At 46.1% G+C, this 18,784-nt stretch overlaps 1 protein-coding gene across 2 annotated transcripts in view; it reads left to right on the top strand.

Moving 5' to 3' along the window:
* Positions 1–18,784, top strand: part of Nsg2 (neuronal vesicle trafficking associated 2) — a 59,651-nt gene that overhangs the window by 13,402 nt on the left and 27,465 nt on the right. For both annotated transcript variants that reach the window (XM_029483021.2, XM_085829037.1), the window contains exon 3: positions 4,117–4,200. In XM_029483021.2, the coding sequence (XP_029338881.1) occupies positions 4,117–4,200 (84 nt within the window). The remainder of the gene's footprint in view (positions 1–4,116; positions 4,201–18,784) is intronic.

Here is an 18,784-nt window from a genome sequence, read left to right as displayed (position 1 = left end):
TTGCTTGTGTTTACTGTGGTATCTGTGGGGTTCACTATGGATTTTGGGTGTTGCCCTGTGACTCCTGTTTTAACAAACCACAGGATACCCATCACCCTGTTAGACTTTGCATGTTCCTGGTTTGAGGTCACTGTGGAGAGTCTTCTCTGGATGCTCTTGGTCACCTTCCAGTAGGCGTGCTCTTTCAGCTGACTCGATGCTGGCACAGGACACCTGTTGGTTTGGATGTGCCTCGTTAGTGTTCTGTTGCCTCTCTGAAGCCTGAGAACTCTTCTGTTTCATTTTCTGTGGGTTTTCTTAGAACACATTTGTATCAGACCCAAATCTTTTAGTCTCAAACAGCAGAAAACCCACACCAAATTGGGCTAAAGCCTAAAAAGGACATATTTTCCCCTGTAGCTACAGAGTGGTCTAGGGGATGGGATGTTCTCGGCCTGTGCCCAATCACTGTCTCTTGGCCACATGCTTTTTCACGAGCTGCCTTTGTTCTCCTCCTGGATGTTCTTGAAGTAGCAGCAATTTCTACCACAGTGCTAGAGCTTAAGTCCCTTCTGTACCATGCAAAGAAAAACCCTGCTTCAAGGAACCCATGGAAAGCAATGGGGCTTCTTCCCACAAGGTCATAGTCAGTGCTGTCTCATATCTAACTTATTCAAACGGAGTGACATGCTGACAGCAAGGTAGTGGCTAGATCTAACTAGGGACCACCATGGTTACTAAGGGAGGGAAGGATCTCACAAGATTCTAAGTGGGGCAAGGGTGAGGTTCTGAAAGAAATTCCAGGGAGCTTTGGACTTAGGAAGTGTTTTAAGGTTTCTACTGCTGCAGAAACACCATGATCACAAAGCAAGTTGGGGGAGTATCTTAGTTAGAGTTTTACTGCTGTGAACAGACACTGTAACCAAGGCAACTCTTATAAGGACAACATTTAATTGGGGCTGGCTTACAGGTTCAGAGGTTCAGTCCATTATCATCAAGGTGGGAACATGGCAGCATCCAGGCAGGCATGGTGAAGGAGGAGCTGAGAGTTCTACATCTTCATCTGAAAGCTCCTAGAATACTGGCTTCCGGGCAGCTAAGATGGGGGTCTTAAGCCCATGCTTACAGCGAAACAACTACTCCAACAGGGCCATACCTCCTAATAGTGCCACTTCCTGGACCAAGCATATAGAAACCATCACAGGGAGGAAAGGGTTTATTTGGCTTACACTTCCATATTGCTGTTCATCACCAAAGGAAGTCAGGACTTGAACTCAAAAAAGGAAGGAACCTGGAGGCAGGAGCTGATGCAGAGGCCATGGAGGGTGCTGCTTACTGGCTTGCTTCCCATGGCTTGCTCAGCTTGCTTTCTTATAGAACCCAGGACCATATAAGCCTGGGGATAGTGCCATCTACAAAGAGCTGGGCCCTCCTCCATCAACCACTAATTGAGAAAATATAACACTCCTGGCTCTCCTGGAGGCATTTCCTCAACCGAGGCTCCTTCCTCTCTGATGACTCCTAGCCTGTTTCAAGTGAACACACAAAACCAGCCAGTGCAGGAAGGAAAGAGATGCTAAAGAAGCAACCTCAAACGTATCAGCCAGGATATAGATCCTTTCTAATTTACACCAATGATGATGAGGGTTTAAGCTTTATCGGAAGCTCTGGGAAGGGTGTTTATAGAACCAAGAGGCAGAAAGAAGGGGTCAGAAGTAAAGACTCCTTCCCCTGGGTGTGTGAAGGAAAGAAGCTAGAGCTTAGATCGATAGCCACAGGTGTGGAAGGAATGGGAAGAGATGAGGAGTAGGTCCAAGCATGTGAGCAGGTGGACGAGGTTCCTGCTGCTGTCCTGAGCCAATGCAAACTTAGTACCTCGGGGGTTTTGTCAGGCAGTCTTAGCATAGTTAGCTGAGTCCTAAATTGTCATCTACACTGGATCCTGGTCCAAGCACACTTGAGCTGTTGGATGAATTCTCTTCCATGTGGTTGAGGAACTGAAGGCCTCATTTCCTTGTTGCCCTTGTGTCCTAGCTCCGTGACCTTGTCATAGCATGTCAGCGTTGCTTGTCAGGGCCAGTGGATGCTCTTTTCCCTTTCTTCAGATTTTTATGACATTATTCAATCCTGGGAGGGCCTCTGTGAGGCAGTCTGTAAAAAGAATATAAAAATAGACCAGCAGCAGCATCGTCCCTGGGCAGAACAGACAAGCCCCATCTATGAAGTTATGGGACTCAAGCTGCTATCAGGAGTGGCATGGAGCTCCTGAGGGCCTTGGTCCTGAACAGTGGCACTAGAAACAGTCCCCTGTAACAGTAACGGGTACTCTGCTTAGACCGAGAAAGGGAATGCATGAGGGACTGTGTGGATGAATGGCTCGGGCTCTGCATCTTCAGATGAAACCTTACAGCCTACTCAGCATCCATGGTGCTCACAGGGCCGTAACACTTGGCGATAACTGCAAAGTCTTTCTCAGGTTTCTCTTCTACTCAGCCCATGAGGTAGGATGGAGGCCAGTGAAGGCCTTCCTTGCAAGGTGGGCTGCATAGCTTGGTAAAATATGCTGCCCAAGTCATCAGACATTAGTGAAATGAGATGACTCGGAGGGCTGAGCAAATGCCTTCATTTTTCCTTGTGCAAATCCCCAAATCATATTACAATTAAGAGTATTGCAAAGGATTAACCAGCAGGTTTATTAATCATAACTTGTTTTTATAACTCAAACTATGGAAATGGCCTAAACGTTTAGGAACTGAAGATCAGCTGCTGACAGACTTCAGAGTCAGTGGAACCTTTGTGAAAATGTTATCGTTGGTAGTGAGCAGCATCTTTGTGGCCTTAGGCAAGTTAGTAACGTTCTAACTACAGTTTCCACATTTATAAAACAAAGCAATTCCTACCTTGTATCATTATTAGAAAGATGAGATATAATGAATGTATAGTGTCTCTGGGTAAAATTAAAAAAATAATAACTTTTAATGAAAAAATTAACTATGGAGCTGGTGAAATGGCTCAGCAGGTAAAGACACATGGCACTGGAAACCAGGGTGTAGTCCACAGGACTTACATGCAGAAGTAGAGGGCTGACTGCCGATATTGCCTTCTGACCTCTACACGAAGACCACTGCATGTACACACCCCCCCAAAAAAAAAACAAAATTAAAAAATAATTAAACATCAGTTTCAGTGTCCATATATAGTGACACATACTACATCCAAAGAATGTTATATTCAAGGCATGGCAAAGCCATTCCAAACATGATTTTACAACAACTGTGGCCACCTGCACTGGGCCTGCAAACAGCCAATCATGGATCCAGGAGGTCCCCATGGGGGCCTTACCCAGCCCTGTTGAACCGTTAGTTACTGATGGATTCTGAATGGAGATGGACGGCGCAGTCATCATTTTCAGTTGTAGTTTCATTCTAACAGGATCAAATCCAGAATCCAATGACCACACAAATGGTCCCGGTTAAAACAAGTGGATGGTAAAACAAAGAGACGTGAAGGTGGGGAAGGGACCTGTGGGGAAGAGTGAGGCCTGACAGGGTGGGTGGAAATTCACCAAGGAGGGAGGGGGGTTGAGAATCAGCAGGGCGTGCTACATACAATTGTGAAATTGTCAAAGAATGCATTTAGTCAAGAAGAAGAAGGAAAAAGAGAGGTTGAGAATGTTACTCAGTGGTAGAGCACTTGCTGAGCCTATGTTAGGCTCAGGGTTTCATCATTAGTATGTATACACACACACACACACACACACTCATGCACTCATCCACAGATTTGGTCACAGACACTCACACACATTTGTTTTCATTGAAAAGTAGAAAACTGGAATTGTGTTGCCTGGTAAAGGTGGCTCATAAACCCCCATGATACACTGCTCCCCTTTGTCAAAGTAAGATACAGGTTATGGCAGTAATACCCATAACGCTGGCAAACATCTGGAGAGGCAGAATCAGCAGCGTCACCATGCCTGCTGGGATGGGGGAGTGCTGTGGGCTGTTTGAATGTATTCGTATGTGTTTGGAAGGGGGCTTGTCATCTCTGATGTCTGTGGGATGGGCAACAAGTTCTAGTGGCCAGAGGAAAGGGAGGGAGAAACGCTGTCTCTGCGCTAACACTTGCCCAATTTTGCAGGTGATCGTGAAGACAAGAACAGAATACCAGCCGGAACAGAGGAACAAAGGGAAGTTCCGGGTGCCAAAGATCGCTGAATTTACGGTCAGTTCCTCGGTGGGATGGAATGGACGGGGACACTTGCTGTGGCGCAGGGACGCTGTGGAGTAGGAAAGTGGTACAGGCGGGAGGGATTATGGAAGTCACACCAGCTTCAACACGGAGGTTCATCCTAGGACAAGAGTGCTACCCAAGCTCTCAGGTTCCGACAGATCTGATAATTGATAAAGAGTGCCTACAGCTTCTCACTTATCCCCTGCCCTCTTCTTCCTGTGTTTCCACCACAATCTTCAGGAAATGTGACAGGAACATATTAAGAAACACAAATTTTAGTCAGCAGCTTTGGTCATAATGGATAGCAGAAGGAAGAAGAAGCTGACAGATACAAGCCAGAGGTGTATTTGGGGTGTTTTGTTTTGTTTTGTTTTGTTTCGGGGGTGGGGGCATGGTGGAGATTTAGAGTCACTAGGAGTGGACAGAGCAGTTAAGCATGATATATATGTAAGAATGAAAGGAAGAGCTGAGGTTAGTGTGTGTGGAGCTGCTTAGGAACTGACAGGAGGAGGAAGCCAGCATTCAGTAGGCATGAGGGGCCTGGCTGAGAGAGCAAAGCCTGTGCAAAGGTCCCGAGGCTGTAAGAGTGTTGCCCAATAAGAACAAGGGCAGTGAGGCTGCGCTCTAGAAAAGGGGCAAGATGTAAAAATGCTGCACCAATAGGAACAAGGGCAGTGAAAGGGGCGGGACTAACAACAACAACAACAAAAAAAAACCCAGATAAGTCAGGAGAAGTCTGTAGGATGCAGATAGTCTCAAGCCTTGCGGGCTGTGTGGATGACTCTTACCTTGTATGTTGAAAGCCTTAGGAAGCCTCTTCAGGATTTCAAGTAGAGGAGGGGTGTGACTGAATTTGGGCTTTAGAAAAATTGCATCGTCTTTCACATAATGTGTGGTGGGCAAGAGGTTAAATGGGAGACTGTTAGGCTACTGACGTGTCCAAGTAAAAATTAGTAGTGATCCAGGCAAGACTAGTGAATGGATAGCCGAAAAAGCAGACCTAACGAGCTGAAAGTAGATACTGCCCTTGGTTATCCGGGTACTGGAGTGGGTTTCCTTCTGCCCTTCATTGTTGCTGAAGCCAATTAACTACTCAAAGCATGCCGGCAGCAGCGGCGGCACAAGCGTTTCTCGCTACCTACCCCAATGTTCAGGGTTCCTGAACGAAACACACACACACACACACCCTTATATTTTAATATGCCTTAAACAGCTCAATGGCTGAGCCACTCCCAAACTTCCACACAGCTAACATACTCCCTTCCGATATTCCTGAGTTACTACTCATGAAAATCTATATTCCATTTTTGTTGCCCTAAACCCCTGTGGCCACTCTTCCCAGGCTCTTACATGTTGGCAAACTGTCCTGCACACCTCAGGCATGGCAGCTGCCCCTTTCCCAGCACAGCAGCTATCTCCTCCTCCCGCCTTGTTCCTTGCCCTGGAATCCTAAAAGTTCCACCTCTGCCTCCTTGTCAAACCATTAGTTGTTGGCAACTTTAATTACCAATCAAAACAGAGGTCAGGGACCCTCCGTGTTTTACATGCAAATTCTCGTGCAATTTTGGGGACCCAATTAACATAATACAAGCATTAGACCAAACCACAACACATGACAGTCTTTCTCTGCACTAAATTTGTCTTTGAGTGGCTGAGTGTGTGATGCTGGCTCTCTAGCAAAGGCGGGGACTGCTCATTTACTGTCATCTTACCATGTCTTCCACTGTGCAATGTGGACTTAGTACGAGGGGGACTGGCCCCTGCTGTGTGCAGCCACCTGCGGGGATGAGTGAAAGGTTATGAGGGGCAAGCAGGAGGGAGTGGGGGTGATATGTACAAATCGGGCCCTGGAGTAAAGTTGACTTGTCTTGGCACTGTCGTTCACAAAAGGCCCAGAGTCACACATAAGAATACTAACAGTAGTACTATATATAAAAATCAAAGTATTAGACAAGGTTAGACTTCCTACCTTTCTCTTGATTACATGAATAAAACCATATCTCTATAGTGGACTATTTTACAAATTCTTAAGCTTTACCTTTTTAGGCTAGCAAGATGGCTCAGAAGATGACCTAAGTTCAATTCTTAGAGCACACATACGGGGAGAGAGTTAACTGTATAGAATTGTCCCCTGACCTCCACATGCTTGCCTTGTATGCATGTGCGCGCACACACACACACACACACACACACACACACACACACACACACACACGAGATTGAGAGAGAGAGAGAGCGCTGGGAGTCCCCAGTGGATGAGGTGGTATAATTCCCCCATTAGTCAGAGAGATGATTCAGTGTGCTGGCCCAGTTACCCAGTGTCAAAGCCAGAGCCAGTGTCAGAGCTGGGCCTGTCTGTCTGGCCTTTCTGTCCAGCCATGCTGCCTGTAGTAGAAATGAGTCAGCTAAAATAATGAACAGGGTGGCTCTAAGCGGGGTTCAGGCCTTTAATCCAGTTTTGTTCAGTTGACCCTCAAGGGTCAAGTCAGTTCTGGAAGAAGAGATTTGTGTTTCACTAGCAGCCCTTTGTGAGCCTTGACTGTCAGGCGTGGGTGGGGACAAGCCCTGCCTTTTGGAACAAAAAGAAGGGGGGAGGGGGATGGAGATGAAGCAGATTCTCATTTGCTTATATAAAGCTTGAAGTGTTAATTAGCCTGGTTTTCAGCTTTCTTCAGAGAGCTTCCTCTGGGTTTTGTAAAGGATGCCTCTGCTGGTTGCAGGGTGGTAGGGGAAGAGGGTGAGGAGGCTGTGTGGTAATTAACAAGAGTCTGAAGGTCTTAGATGAGGAAGCTCACTGGGGCTCAGGGACCCACCACGTTACGTCTGCTGTGGGAGCAGAATCATAGAATTTATTTTTGCCTGGGAAAGGAAGATTGGGCTTCTCTGACTGGACCTACGGTTCAAGCTGGCAAGATGCTGGCTGGGAGAGGTTCTGAGCCAAGTAGCCATGGTGTGTGGAGGTGTGGCTTGCTGCTACCCTTAGATGTGCCTGGAGCTGTGGGTGGAGATGCTGGGGGAACATCATTACAGACAGCCTCAGAGAACTTAGCACGGACAGTTGCTGCCCACCCCTACCCCATCCCTGTGCACCCTGTTTTTCTGAATCTCCAGAGGTTCTTCCAAAAGGCTTGAAGAGTGTCCTCAGGCTAACAGGAACAAATCCATCCATCCTGGGCCCTGGGAGCTGGGGATGCTGTTAAACTGCCTGCTACAGAACATAATGATGTTTCAGAATGGCAGTTCTCAACCTTCCTAATGCTGCAACCCTCTAATGCAGTTCCTCATGTTGTGGGGACCTCCAATCATAAGATTACTTCATTGCTACTTCATAACTATAATTTTGCTACTGTTATGAATCACAATGTAATTATCTAATATGCAGGTTATCTGATTCCCAAAGGGGCTGTGACCCACAGGTTGAGAACCACTGCTCTGGAAAGTTCTGGTGTTATGGCTGTGGTTCTGCTGTGGGAAGCGCTGGTGCATGGATGGACTGGTATTATGAAGGAGCTGGTGGTGTGGAAGGTTTATGCTGCATTGAAGAATAGCTGTCACAGATAGAAGGCTGTGGCGTTCTGGGCAGCTCTAGTGCTGTGGAGGAGCTGGTGACACAGAGGCATCTGATACATACAGGGCACCAGATCCAGGAAGAATTTTGGTGCTATGGAAGGTGCTGGTGGAACCAAAGGTAGTGACACTTTGGAAGGATGAGTTCTAAAGGAAGATCCTGGTGGTGTGGAGGGCACTGGCTATGGGATGGTGACAGTGTGGGCCATTTGTGCTGCCTGAAGCTTCTGGTGTAATGGAGAATGTGATATTATGGAGATGCAAGCACTGTTGAAAATTCTGCTGTGCGAGATTCTGATACTGTTGAAGATGGCAGCAGATTGGAAGGTACTGTTGCTCCAGGAAGTCTTGGTATGAAGGAAAGTATCGATCTTGAGGAAGAGGCGGGTGCTGTGGATGTGCTGCTAGCAAGAAGGATCCCGATGCTATCAATAGTGCTGTTGCTAAGGATGGTGCTGTTTCTGTGGTCCACACTGGCACTGGCACTAAGGAAGACACTGGTACTACAAAGGGCATTGGTGTCATGAACAGTGTTGGTGCTGTGAACAGTTGTGGTGCTGTAGAGGGTGTTGGTGTCTTGGAGGGACTAATGCTGTAGAGGTGCTAGGAGCATAGAGGGTGCCCTGCTATGGGAGGTACCCATGTGCCAGATCTGCTTTTTTCCAGGGCTGGTCCATTCATGGAAACTGATGGCTGTATTTGGAAACCATTGTGTTATGAGGACAAGAGACATTCAGAGCAATGCATGGGCTTTGAGGACTCACCTGAGAATCTCAATGCTTGCCCTGGGGAAAGTCCCCTATCCTTCTGACATTCTAGTTCCTTGTTGGTAAAAACAGGGCACAGTCTTGAGGTAACAAAGAATGTAAGTTCCTGGAGTTCTGGGTGCTCAATACATGCTCGTTTATTCCCTTTTTCTTCCCCTTTGGTTCCTTGCTTCCTATCTAAGAAGCTGGATTCATCAGTTTGTTGGGCTCTGAGCCTTTCTTCCCCTTCTTATGGAGATGTGACCAGGGAAATACAGAGGAGCCACTGAAGTCAGTTCAATGTCAGGATTCCTGGGTGACCCCTGCTTTGTAATAGCTGCCACTAGAGCTTTATCTCTAAGTGGAAGCTATTTTCACTATCTTTTATTGAATCTGTCCTTTGATGACTTTGTGCATATATGTAGTTACCTTCTGTTTACTATCACTCTTAACCTCTCGTACTTCCTCCCCACCTCTGCTGTCTTCCCTACAATACAGCCATGATCTCACAGCAGCCATAGCCACCTACAGTGGACTATGTAATAATAGGCCTATCAACAGTTGGTCATAAATTGGGGAAGAGTCCACATGGCACATCGTCCTAACCTCCCTACTGAACTATAGGATACTGATAGATCTTTTTTTTTTTTTTTTTTTTTTTTTTTTTATCTATATGAGTACACACCAGAAGAGGGCATCAGGTCCTATTCCAGATGGTTGTGAGCCACCATGTGGTTGCTGGGAATTGAACTCAGGACCTCTGGAAGAGTAGTCAGTGCTCCTAACCACTAAGCCATCTCTCCAGCCCCAATACTGATAGATCTTAAGCAAGGTAGACATTCTTTTCATTTGTGATCTCCTGATGAACTCGTGTTCCAAACCCCTGCTCACACAATTCCCTGTGTTAAACTTGGTGGGTCTGCACAAAACAAAACAAAAAAGCCTTTTCTTTTTCAGGGCAGGTTATTTTTCAACACGTTAGTCATAAATGATCATATCATCCTTAGGCTTTCTTTTATCCATCTTCCTTCCAACAACCTTGCAACCTAGATACCGCTGCTACTCCAAAAGGATGCCCAGCAAAAGTAAGGAACTGTCCTGAAGTTGTTCAGTCAGGAAATGCACAAAACAAACTATCTGGTGGCCCTGCATCTCACAATCCCTGCCGAACCTCACATGGCCCTACCCCATCTGACTTCTCTTCCTCCTCTTCCTCTTTCTTCTTTGTCTTCATGACATACTGAGGGTTGGCTCAATGCCTGTTCCCAGAAGACACAAAGGGAACAGCAAGGTACTTTCAGGGCCTCATCACAGTGTAGAATAAACAACAAAACAAAACAAAACAAAACCAGAACAAAAGCCCTACTAGCCACCTGCAGTAGGAGCCTTTTTGGTCATCTTAGCTGGCCTAGGGCTTCCTCTGAGCTCTACAAGGTCATGTTGGGTCTGCATTTCCACTCTGTCTCCCAGGGATCCCCAGTGCTTGCAGAAAAATGCCTGGCCTGTTGCTGTTTCAAGTTCCCAGGCCATGGCCAGGCATGAGGTGACTGGGTGAATTGCAGTGTGAACCCAGTCCTCTAGGGTGGCCTCCATGTTCTTGGCTGAACTCAGCCTACACAGGCTTCCATTAGAAGGTGCCCAGGCACATGAAGAAAGGTCATGAGATACCTGTAGACCAGTCCCAATCTCTCCTAAAGAACCAATGTAGGTAGGCTTTTTAAAAAATTGAATAACCACCCAAACAATTTAAAACAATAAAACCTTTCCAGCAGACATTTCAGACCCAAATATTCATTAGCGTTGATTTTCTACTCTTTAGAACTCTACAGTCTTTAGGCTTCTGCCCTGGTCCCAGTGGTATCTGGTGCTTTCTGTATGCTGTCCCACACAGAAAGGCTGCTCTGGGCAGATATATACCATAGAGCTAGGGTAAGCAAGGTGACTTAGCCTGGGCCCTACAAAGAAGCTATAAAACTAGGATGTACCCCAAGGTCCTAAAAATTGTGCTTCTTGCATCCTGGGAGGCCAGTGCTGGAAAAGACTGCTCAGGGCAAGCCACTGCTGAGTGACAGAGATGCCCCAACTACAATCTACCTCAGCTTCCCGCCATTCTTTTGTTTGCTTCTCTATACTGTGAAACTTCAGGCCCCAACCTCTGTATTCCCTCTGTCTTGGTCAGGGTTTCTATTCCTGCACAAACATCATGACCAAGAAGCTAGTTGGGGAGGAAAGGGTTTATTCAGCTTACACTTTCACACTGCTGTTCATCACCAAAGGAAGTCAGGACTGGAACTAAGCAGGTCAGAAAGCAGGAGCTGATGCAGAGGCCATGGAGGGATGTTACTGACTTATTTTCCCTGGCTTGCTCAGCTTACTTTCTTATAGAACCCAGGACTTCCAGCCCAGGGATGGCACCACCCACAATGGGCCCTCCCGCCTTGATCACCAACCAAGAAAATGCCCCACAGCTGGATCTCATGGAGGTACTTACCCAACTGAAGCTCCTTTCTCTGTGATAACTCTAACCTGTGTCAAGTTGACACAAAACCAGCCAGTACACCCTCCAACATCAGCATGGCAGGACACATGGAGAAACAGCAGAACTGGACACCCCACGCCAGTCACAATGTCTCAAGAGCCTGTCCTTTCTGCACCCTGATTTCTCAGCTCCTTCAGCAGTGCCTACCTGTTAAGCCCTCTCCCTGGCCCCTTTATCCCCCATCTCAGCCTCCTACAGGCCATTTTCACTGCCCCACCATGTCCTCTTTATCTTTACGCCCCAAAGAGCCTTGCCAGAGCTCTGCTAACCTAGGTGCTCAAAGATACTCTTAACACACAACTAAGAAGGCGAATGACCAACCAGCCAAAATCCCAGTATTATCAACATTAGCACTGGGAATCTTATTGACAACACCTTCATTTCAGTCCCAGCCTTCTCTGACCTCCGAGCCTCTCCCTGATTGTGTAGTCCTACACACATCTTCCCGACCCTGCTCCTTGGGACCTGGGATCTCACTTTACAGCACAGCCATTTGCTTCTACCAGTTTTTCATCAAACCACTGGGGCTTCCTTTCATGGGTGGGATTCTAATACTTGCTGACAGCAGCAACTGGGGTTTTAAAATATTACTTTATTGTCTGTTGTCTTGGTTTTTATTGCCGCCTTTTTATTTTGAGGAACATTTTTAGGCACGTTATTAAAAACTGCCTGCTGAGTTCAGGGCAGAGTCATTATCCAACTGGGAAAGAATTTGTACATGAGTGCTTGGTAGAAAAGGGCTGTCATAGTGTTTAAAGGCTATGGTTTCCCATGGCTAGAGCCTCACTGAAAATTAGGATAAAGATGCCGCCTTTGGGTTTGGTTGATAAGTGTTTTGTTAGAGTCACCTTTGAGAAAATGGGCTTTTCAAATAAACAAACAAATAGAAAACCAGTACGACAAAAATACCAAGACAAAACAAAGAGTATACACGGACCAACACAGACACACACACACAGACACATACACACACAGAGACACACACACACACAACACACAGACACACACAGAGACACACACACACACGGACACACAGACACATGGACACGCACACAGACATAGAGACACACACAGACACGCACACAGACGCATAGACACACAGAAACACACACATACACAGATACACAGACACACACATAGACACGTAGACACACAGATACACACACATAGATACACAGACACACAGATACACATACATAGACACACAGACACATACAGATACAAACATATAGACACACAGAGTCACACACTCGCACACATGGAGTCCATTTTGTGTTGGCCAACTACTCATGGACATGAAGCTTGCTCTGGAGTATGGTTGGTATAAAAAGATAGATAGATAGATAGATAGATAGATAGATAGATAGATAGATAGATGATAGGTAGGTAGGTAGCTAGATGGATAGGTAGGTAGATAGATAGGTAGATAGATAGATAGATAGATAGATAGATAGATAGATAGACACAGACAGAGAATGATAGGGAGTTGGATAGAATCTGGAAGAAGTTGTTGGATGGACAATATGATCACAACATATTACATGTGAACATTGTTAATTAAAAGATTTTAAAGAGAGAATATGTTCTACTATTAATTAATAGTGGAATACCAAATATGATATTTTTAAATAAAATATTTCCCAGAGAAAGGAAATCTATAGGGTCTTCTGAGCAATACTCCCGAGTTTTATGAAGTGATGGGGGAATCAGTGTCCTCAAAGTCAGCTTCCTGGGTCATCTTTATTACTGGTTTCTCGGTCTCCCTGACTGCAACAAACCTCAGTAAATAAATGCACTGATAGGAAAAGTTACTTGCTAATGAATCTAGCAAAAGACTCTTGTGACTGTTCAGGTTTCCATGAACAGTATGCAGTGGGGATGCATGCAGTGGGGCCATAGGCAGTGGGCACATGCAGTAGGGATGCATGCAGTGGGGATGCATGCAGTGGGGACACATGCTGTGGGTATGCATGCAGTGGGGGACACATGCAGTGGGGACACATGCTGTAGGGATGCATGCAGTGGGGGACACATGCAGTGGGGGGACACATACAGTGGAGGTAACCATGCAGTGGGGGGACACATGAAGTGGGGACACATGCAGTGGGGACACATGAAGTGGGGATGCATGTAGTGGGGACACATGCAGTGGGGGGACACATGCTGTGGGGGACACATGCAATGGGAATGCATGCAGTTCCCACCCAGGTGCAAAGCAATGGGAAAGCTGTTGGAAGTTTCAAGCCACTGACCACAGTACGAATATCTACACCAGATAAGCTGGGGCCTCTGTCCATCTCCCTCCTCTACCAGAGCTGGTCACTGTGTAAAAGGTGGTGTAGAAAAGGGGGACACACCAGAGATGGGCGAGGTCGATGTTTTAGTGTGTAAACTAAGGCTCTTTCCTAAATCCAAGTGTGAGTGCTCCTAGTTCTAAAGTGGGACCGCAGTGCCTGCATTGTAGACTTGTGGCAGGGTCCATACCAGGGATCTTCATCCTTGGATTGAGGTCACTGGCCTGGATAAAACATCCTCCATGTTGGGTATCTGGGGATGTCTAGACCCTCGATCTTAAGGGATATTTCTTTCCTAATCCTTGGACTTTCCATCTCTGTTGTACCTAGGATGTGCAAAGTCAAAGTAGACCATCAGAGGACCTTTTTGCTTGCTGAAGGCTCCCTCCTTCCTATGGGCAGCTGTGTGAAAGCCTCAGCTCCGGTGTGCCAGGCGGGTCCTCTGCCTCAGGCCCCCTGCACGCTCACTGCCCAGGGTTCTCTCTCATGGCTCCACAAAGCTGCCTTTCCACATCTGCTAGTTGCTCCATGCTCTCCATGCTCTCCTCCACTTCCGTTACTATCCCATGTTTGCTCCATGTGACCCAGCTCAGATAAATCTTCCCTGCCCCCCAACCACCGCCCCCGGCTGGAATGTGCCCTTGGTTCTATAAGTCTCCTCACTTGGGGACCCTTCCATGGCAGGTGAAAGCACTCCCCTGTTCCCACACTTATTTCTCTGTTAATGTCCTTGAGCTTCCCTGGAGCCCTGCCGCCTGGCTGGATTGCTGAGGCTGTCCTGGGGGCCACAGACAGCTTTCTCACACCCTCCACTGGGTCAGTGAGGGAAGAATGCATACAGAAAGCCAAGCAGCATTTGAAACATTATTACTTATGATTCATAATATCAAACTCCATGTGAATGAACGGCTATAATACACCAGGCTTTTGCTAATTATTTTTCACTTTTTATTTATTGTACCTCCAGAACTAGGTACAGTCTCTTGATGTGCAGATAAGAAAGCTAGGGATCAGAATGGTGAATGAGGTAGCCAGAGTCACACAGCCAATGAGGAAAGGAGGCAGGCTTTTTGGGCCCAGAATGCTTTGTGTCTAAGTGTGTACCTGTGTGTGCAAATATATACAAATGTACCCATGTCATGATTATCTTCCAAATTAGGAAACCCGGCCCATTTAGGGAATGGCCTACACGGAAGTGTTTGCTAAATTACTTGTATTTAGCTGCATATCTCTTATTTGCTAATCATTACATCAACCTTATTGTAGTTTCTTTCTCTTCTTTAAGCACCCTGCTTCAAACCCTGAAGTGTGCTGGTCCAAAAGAGAAAAAAGGAAAGCAGACGTTTCCCACGACAGTCAGGCCATTTTCTTAAGGCTTACTAAGCAGGCTGCTTCCGGGGCCCCACAGGTGGGAGGGTTCACTCTCTCTGACCTTCAGGGTCTCCATGCCTCTCCTGCTATAAAGACTGACTATTTCAAATGGGATTTCTTTTTTCTAAATTTACAGTACTTAATCTCCTGGAACAGTGAGGGGGAGGCAGGCCTTAACAAAGCGACTATACTTTGTATGCAGTCTGTCATGTCTCCACTGTGTTCCATAATTACAAGAAAACTAGTTGTCATGGCAACTGCTGTACAGCCCTTGCTTTCTGCCTCGGATGCTGCCAGTCTGCAGCACTGTGATATGAGCAATTGGGAGAGACTTTCTCTACAGAGGGTTCGTCTCTCACTTGGGTGGACATTATTACATTCCTTTTAATTTTCCATTTTACTGACAGGCCGGGGTTCAAATGTTAGTTCTACAGCTCATTGGCTGTGGAGCGGAGGGGCAAATCATCTTGCTTCTGGAAGGTTTTCTTTCCTTCTTGGTAAAATGGGGATAGCATCACCCAGGCGAGAACAGTAGTAGTATTTATGTGTGCAGCTGCTTAGCATAAGTCTTTACATACAGTGAGTCTCTAGGAGATATTAGCTATCTTCTCCCTAACCTCTTTCACTCTGAGGCAGAGAAAAAAAGATGTTGGGAATGAAGAGGGGTAGATGGTTTGGAATCTTTACAAAAATATTTTCATTCTTAAAAATAAAGAAAATGGTTTTGGTAACATTTGTAGTTACAAAACCCAATTACTGTACAAAAATCATATGGTTGAATTGTGTATGAGGAAGAGAGAGAGTAAATATTCAGTTAGTTTACATTTTCGGATATTTGGATATTGGAAATTGCATTTCCCTGAATAGATCTTTAATGTCCAAGCCAATAGCAACACACCACTAAATTGAGTAGGGGAAACCTGGCCTCAGTTTCCCCATATGTAAGGTTGGTACTTGAATGCACTTCCCTCCAAGGATGTCTGGCAGTCTTGTGTTGGAACCGTGCTTCTGACGGGGGCGGTTTCATTCCATAGAGGCCCTTTGGAAATGCCTGGAGAAATTTTGGCCAACATAGCTGGATATAAGTGCCTTATGAGCATGGAGTAGAGGAGAGATTAGGGACACAGCTAAATATCCCATAATACATAGCACCACCTTCTACAAGGAGGAACCAGCACCCACAAGATCCTAGTGGGACCACAGTTCAGCGACCATGCTCTGGGGTTGGTGCCAAACAGGATCCCGCCACAGTCCTGCCACCAAAATAAGCCAGACTTGCCCCAGAGCACCCCAGAGAGAGGGTGTCTCTCATCCTGGTGCTGACACACATGTTTGAAGTCTTGAGTGGGGGGTTGGGTTAGTAAACATTGGTGCTGATTCAAATTCTAGCACTGGTGTGGTAACTGGGGAAGGAGAATCCAGAGTTCAAGTTCAGCATGGACGATATGAGATGTTGTAAAGAAGGAAAAAAGAAGGAAGGAAGGAAGAAAGGAAGGGAGGGAGGGAGGGAGGGAGGGAGGGAGGGAGGGAGAGAGGGAGGGAGGAAGAAGAAAAAAGCCACACCCAAGGCTTGAGGGTACAAGTCAACAAAAGCATATCTGCCCAGAAGGAGCCTGAGTTCAGTCCCCAGTACAGCAAAACCATAATGAAGATACTGGGGAGATGGCTCAATGATTAAGAGCACTGGATGCTCTTCCACATGACCCAGGTTCATTTCCCAGAACCCACATAGCAGCTCACAAATATCTGTAACTCCAGCCTCAGGGATCCATTGCCCTCTTCTGACCTCTGTGGAATACAGACATGCACATAGGCAAAACCTCCATGCATATAAAATAAAAATAAAAAAATTTAGAAGGCATAATGATGCTGGCATCCAGAAGGGGACTGGAGGCTGCAGGCACCTTAATGAAGATGGATGCAGCGTAGGCAGGCAGAAACTGCCCATTCCTTCTCTTCCCTGTTGCTACCTGACTGTAAGAGACAGGCATGATTGCGTCATCCTCCAGGACAACCACTCTGGATGCTTCATCGGGTCCAAAAATAGCTGAACAAATATCTTGCACTTCTTCAGGCTCCTGCTTGCCTCTACACCCTTCTCGCCCATGAAATCACTCTTCAGCATCCTCCTGGCCTCTGTTTCCCTCTCCTTACCAAGTGCTTTTCTTTCCTTCATCGCTGATGGATATGTATTTATCCATCTGATGACACTGGCTCAAACTTCCCATTCATCTCCTTCATGCCATCACTTCCTTGCATGCAGGTTTCCCATGATGCTAGGACAGCTTGGACTCCCCAGGGCAGAACTGTCCACTTCAGTTTCATAGCCCATGGAGCTATGTGCTTTGGAGCTGTGAATAGGATAGTCAGTAACTTTTTAAAACAAACAAATATGTCTTCTTTTCATGTGCATTGTATGTGGTATGTATGTATACATACATGCTTGAGTGAGTGTGTGTGTGCATGCGCACGCGTGTACTCGGGGTATGACCTAAATTCTGGTCCTTGCTTGTGGGACAAATATTTCAACTGTGGGGTCATCTTCCCAGTCCATGGGTTTTTTTGATCTTGATTTTGTCTTTTAATAAGAAAACCATAGACACACACACACACGCACACACACACACACACACACACACACACACACACACACACACACACACCTGTATGAAGAAACAAACCTAAGCTGAAATGTTAAAGTCTCCCTTTTTCTCTCCTCCCTCTACAGAGAAAGGACTCTTCAGAAAGTACAGATTTAGGAGGTGAGCTTTGAGATAGCCAAAATACCCATTCTGCAGCTCTGTGTTGCTCAGGTTGGAAAGTTCTAGAAACATGTGGCTAAATACATTTGGATTAAGCGATAGACACATTAGGTCGCTTCCTTGCTGCTATGGCACATGCCCGAGGAGAAGATGTAAGGGAGGAAGGGTTTACTTAATCTCACCGTTTGAGGGAATATTCTCCACAGTGGTGAGGGAGCCTTGATGGCAGGAGCTGGGGACAGCTGGACACATGGCATCCCCAGTCTGGAACCAGGGGGGATGCTGACACTCAGCAAACTTTCTCCTTATTACCTCATTTTCAAGGTGATTCAAGATCCCCTTGAGCTGACCATCAAGATTAGCCATCACAATGAATACAATTCACACATTAATTCCATAGTCTTGAGCCACATTTGAAGTGCTCAGCAGCCACAGGAGTCAGGAGCACCCCACACCAGAGAGCTCAGGCCTGTAGAGCTTCCCCTCTGGGTAGAGACACAGCAACCTGGGAGTCCTCTCCCAGCTTCTCCCTCAAAGACCTTTGCTTGGCAGCCTTTGGACTTACATAAGCATGTATGTATGTATGTATGTATGTATGTATGTATGTATGTATGTATGTATATATCTGCTGCCTCCCTTCATTTTCTCAGAACCAGCCACTTTACACATTCTTTCGTCATGTGTTCTTTTTCTCTTGATAATATACCTCAGAGACCTTTCCGCATCTACACATTGATCTCTTTCTTGTTCTGTTATCACTGCAGACTGAGATGTTTCATAATCTTTCTCAATTATGTTGCTATTGTTATGTCTTTCAGTCTTGTATGCTAATGTCTGCAAAAATTCCTTGTGTTTATGTCTACACACAGCACAGCATACCACACACACCATATATTCACTATATACAACACACACTAAACACTTACACACATACACACACACACACACACACTACTAAATAGACCGGGCAAATTGTATTTATACAGTGGAGGGAGCAGTTAAGAATTTAGGGAAGACTGGGGAACATGGGAAGAGCTGGAAAGGAGGAAGGAGGGATGGAAATGATATAAATGTAGTACTCACACACAAAATTCTCAAAAATCCAAAAGTTTAAATGAACAGGTATATAAAATTGTCCTGAGGAAGCTTGCTTAACCTCTCCACCATGTGAGGGCAAGTGGAAAAGGTGCTATGCATGAGCCCAAACTGGTCTTAACCAGACTGAAGCTGCAGGGACTTTGAGCCTGGACTTGTCAGCTCTTGGATCCCATTGTTTATGAGCCCCTTGGCCTACAG

The sequence above is a fragment of the Mus caroli genome, unplaced genomic scaffold (genome assembly GCF_978045245.1).
Source record: "Mus caroli unplaced genomic scaffold, Mus_caroli_1 scaffold_13, whole genome shotgun sequence".
NCBI lineage: Eukaryota > Metazoa > Chordata > Mammalia > Rodentia > Muridae > Mus > Mus caroli.
The sequence above is the reverse complement of the archived record's forward strand: the minus strand, read 5'-3'. Positions and strand labels throughout refer to the sequence as shown.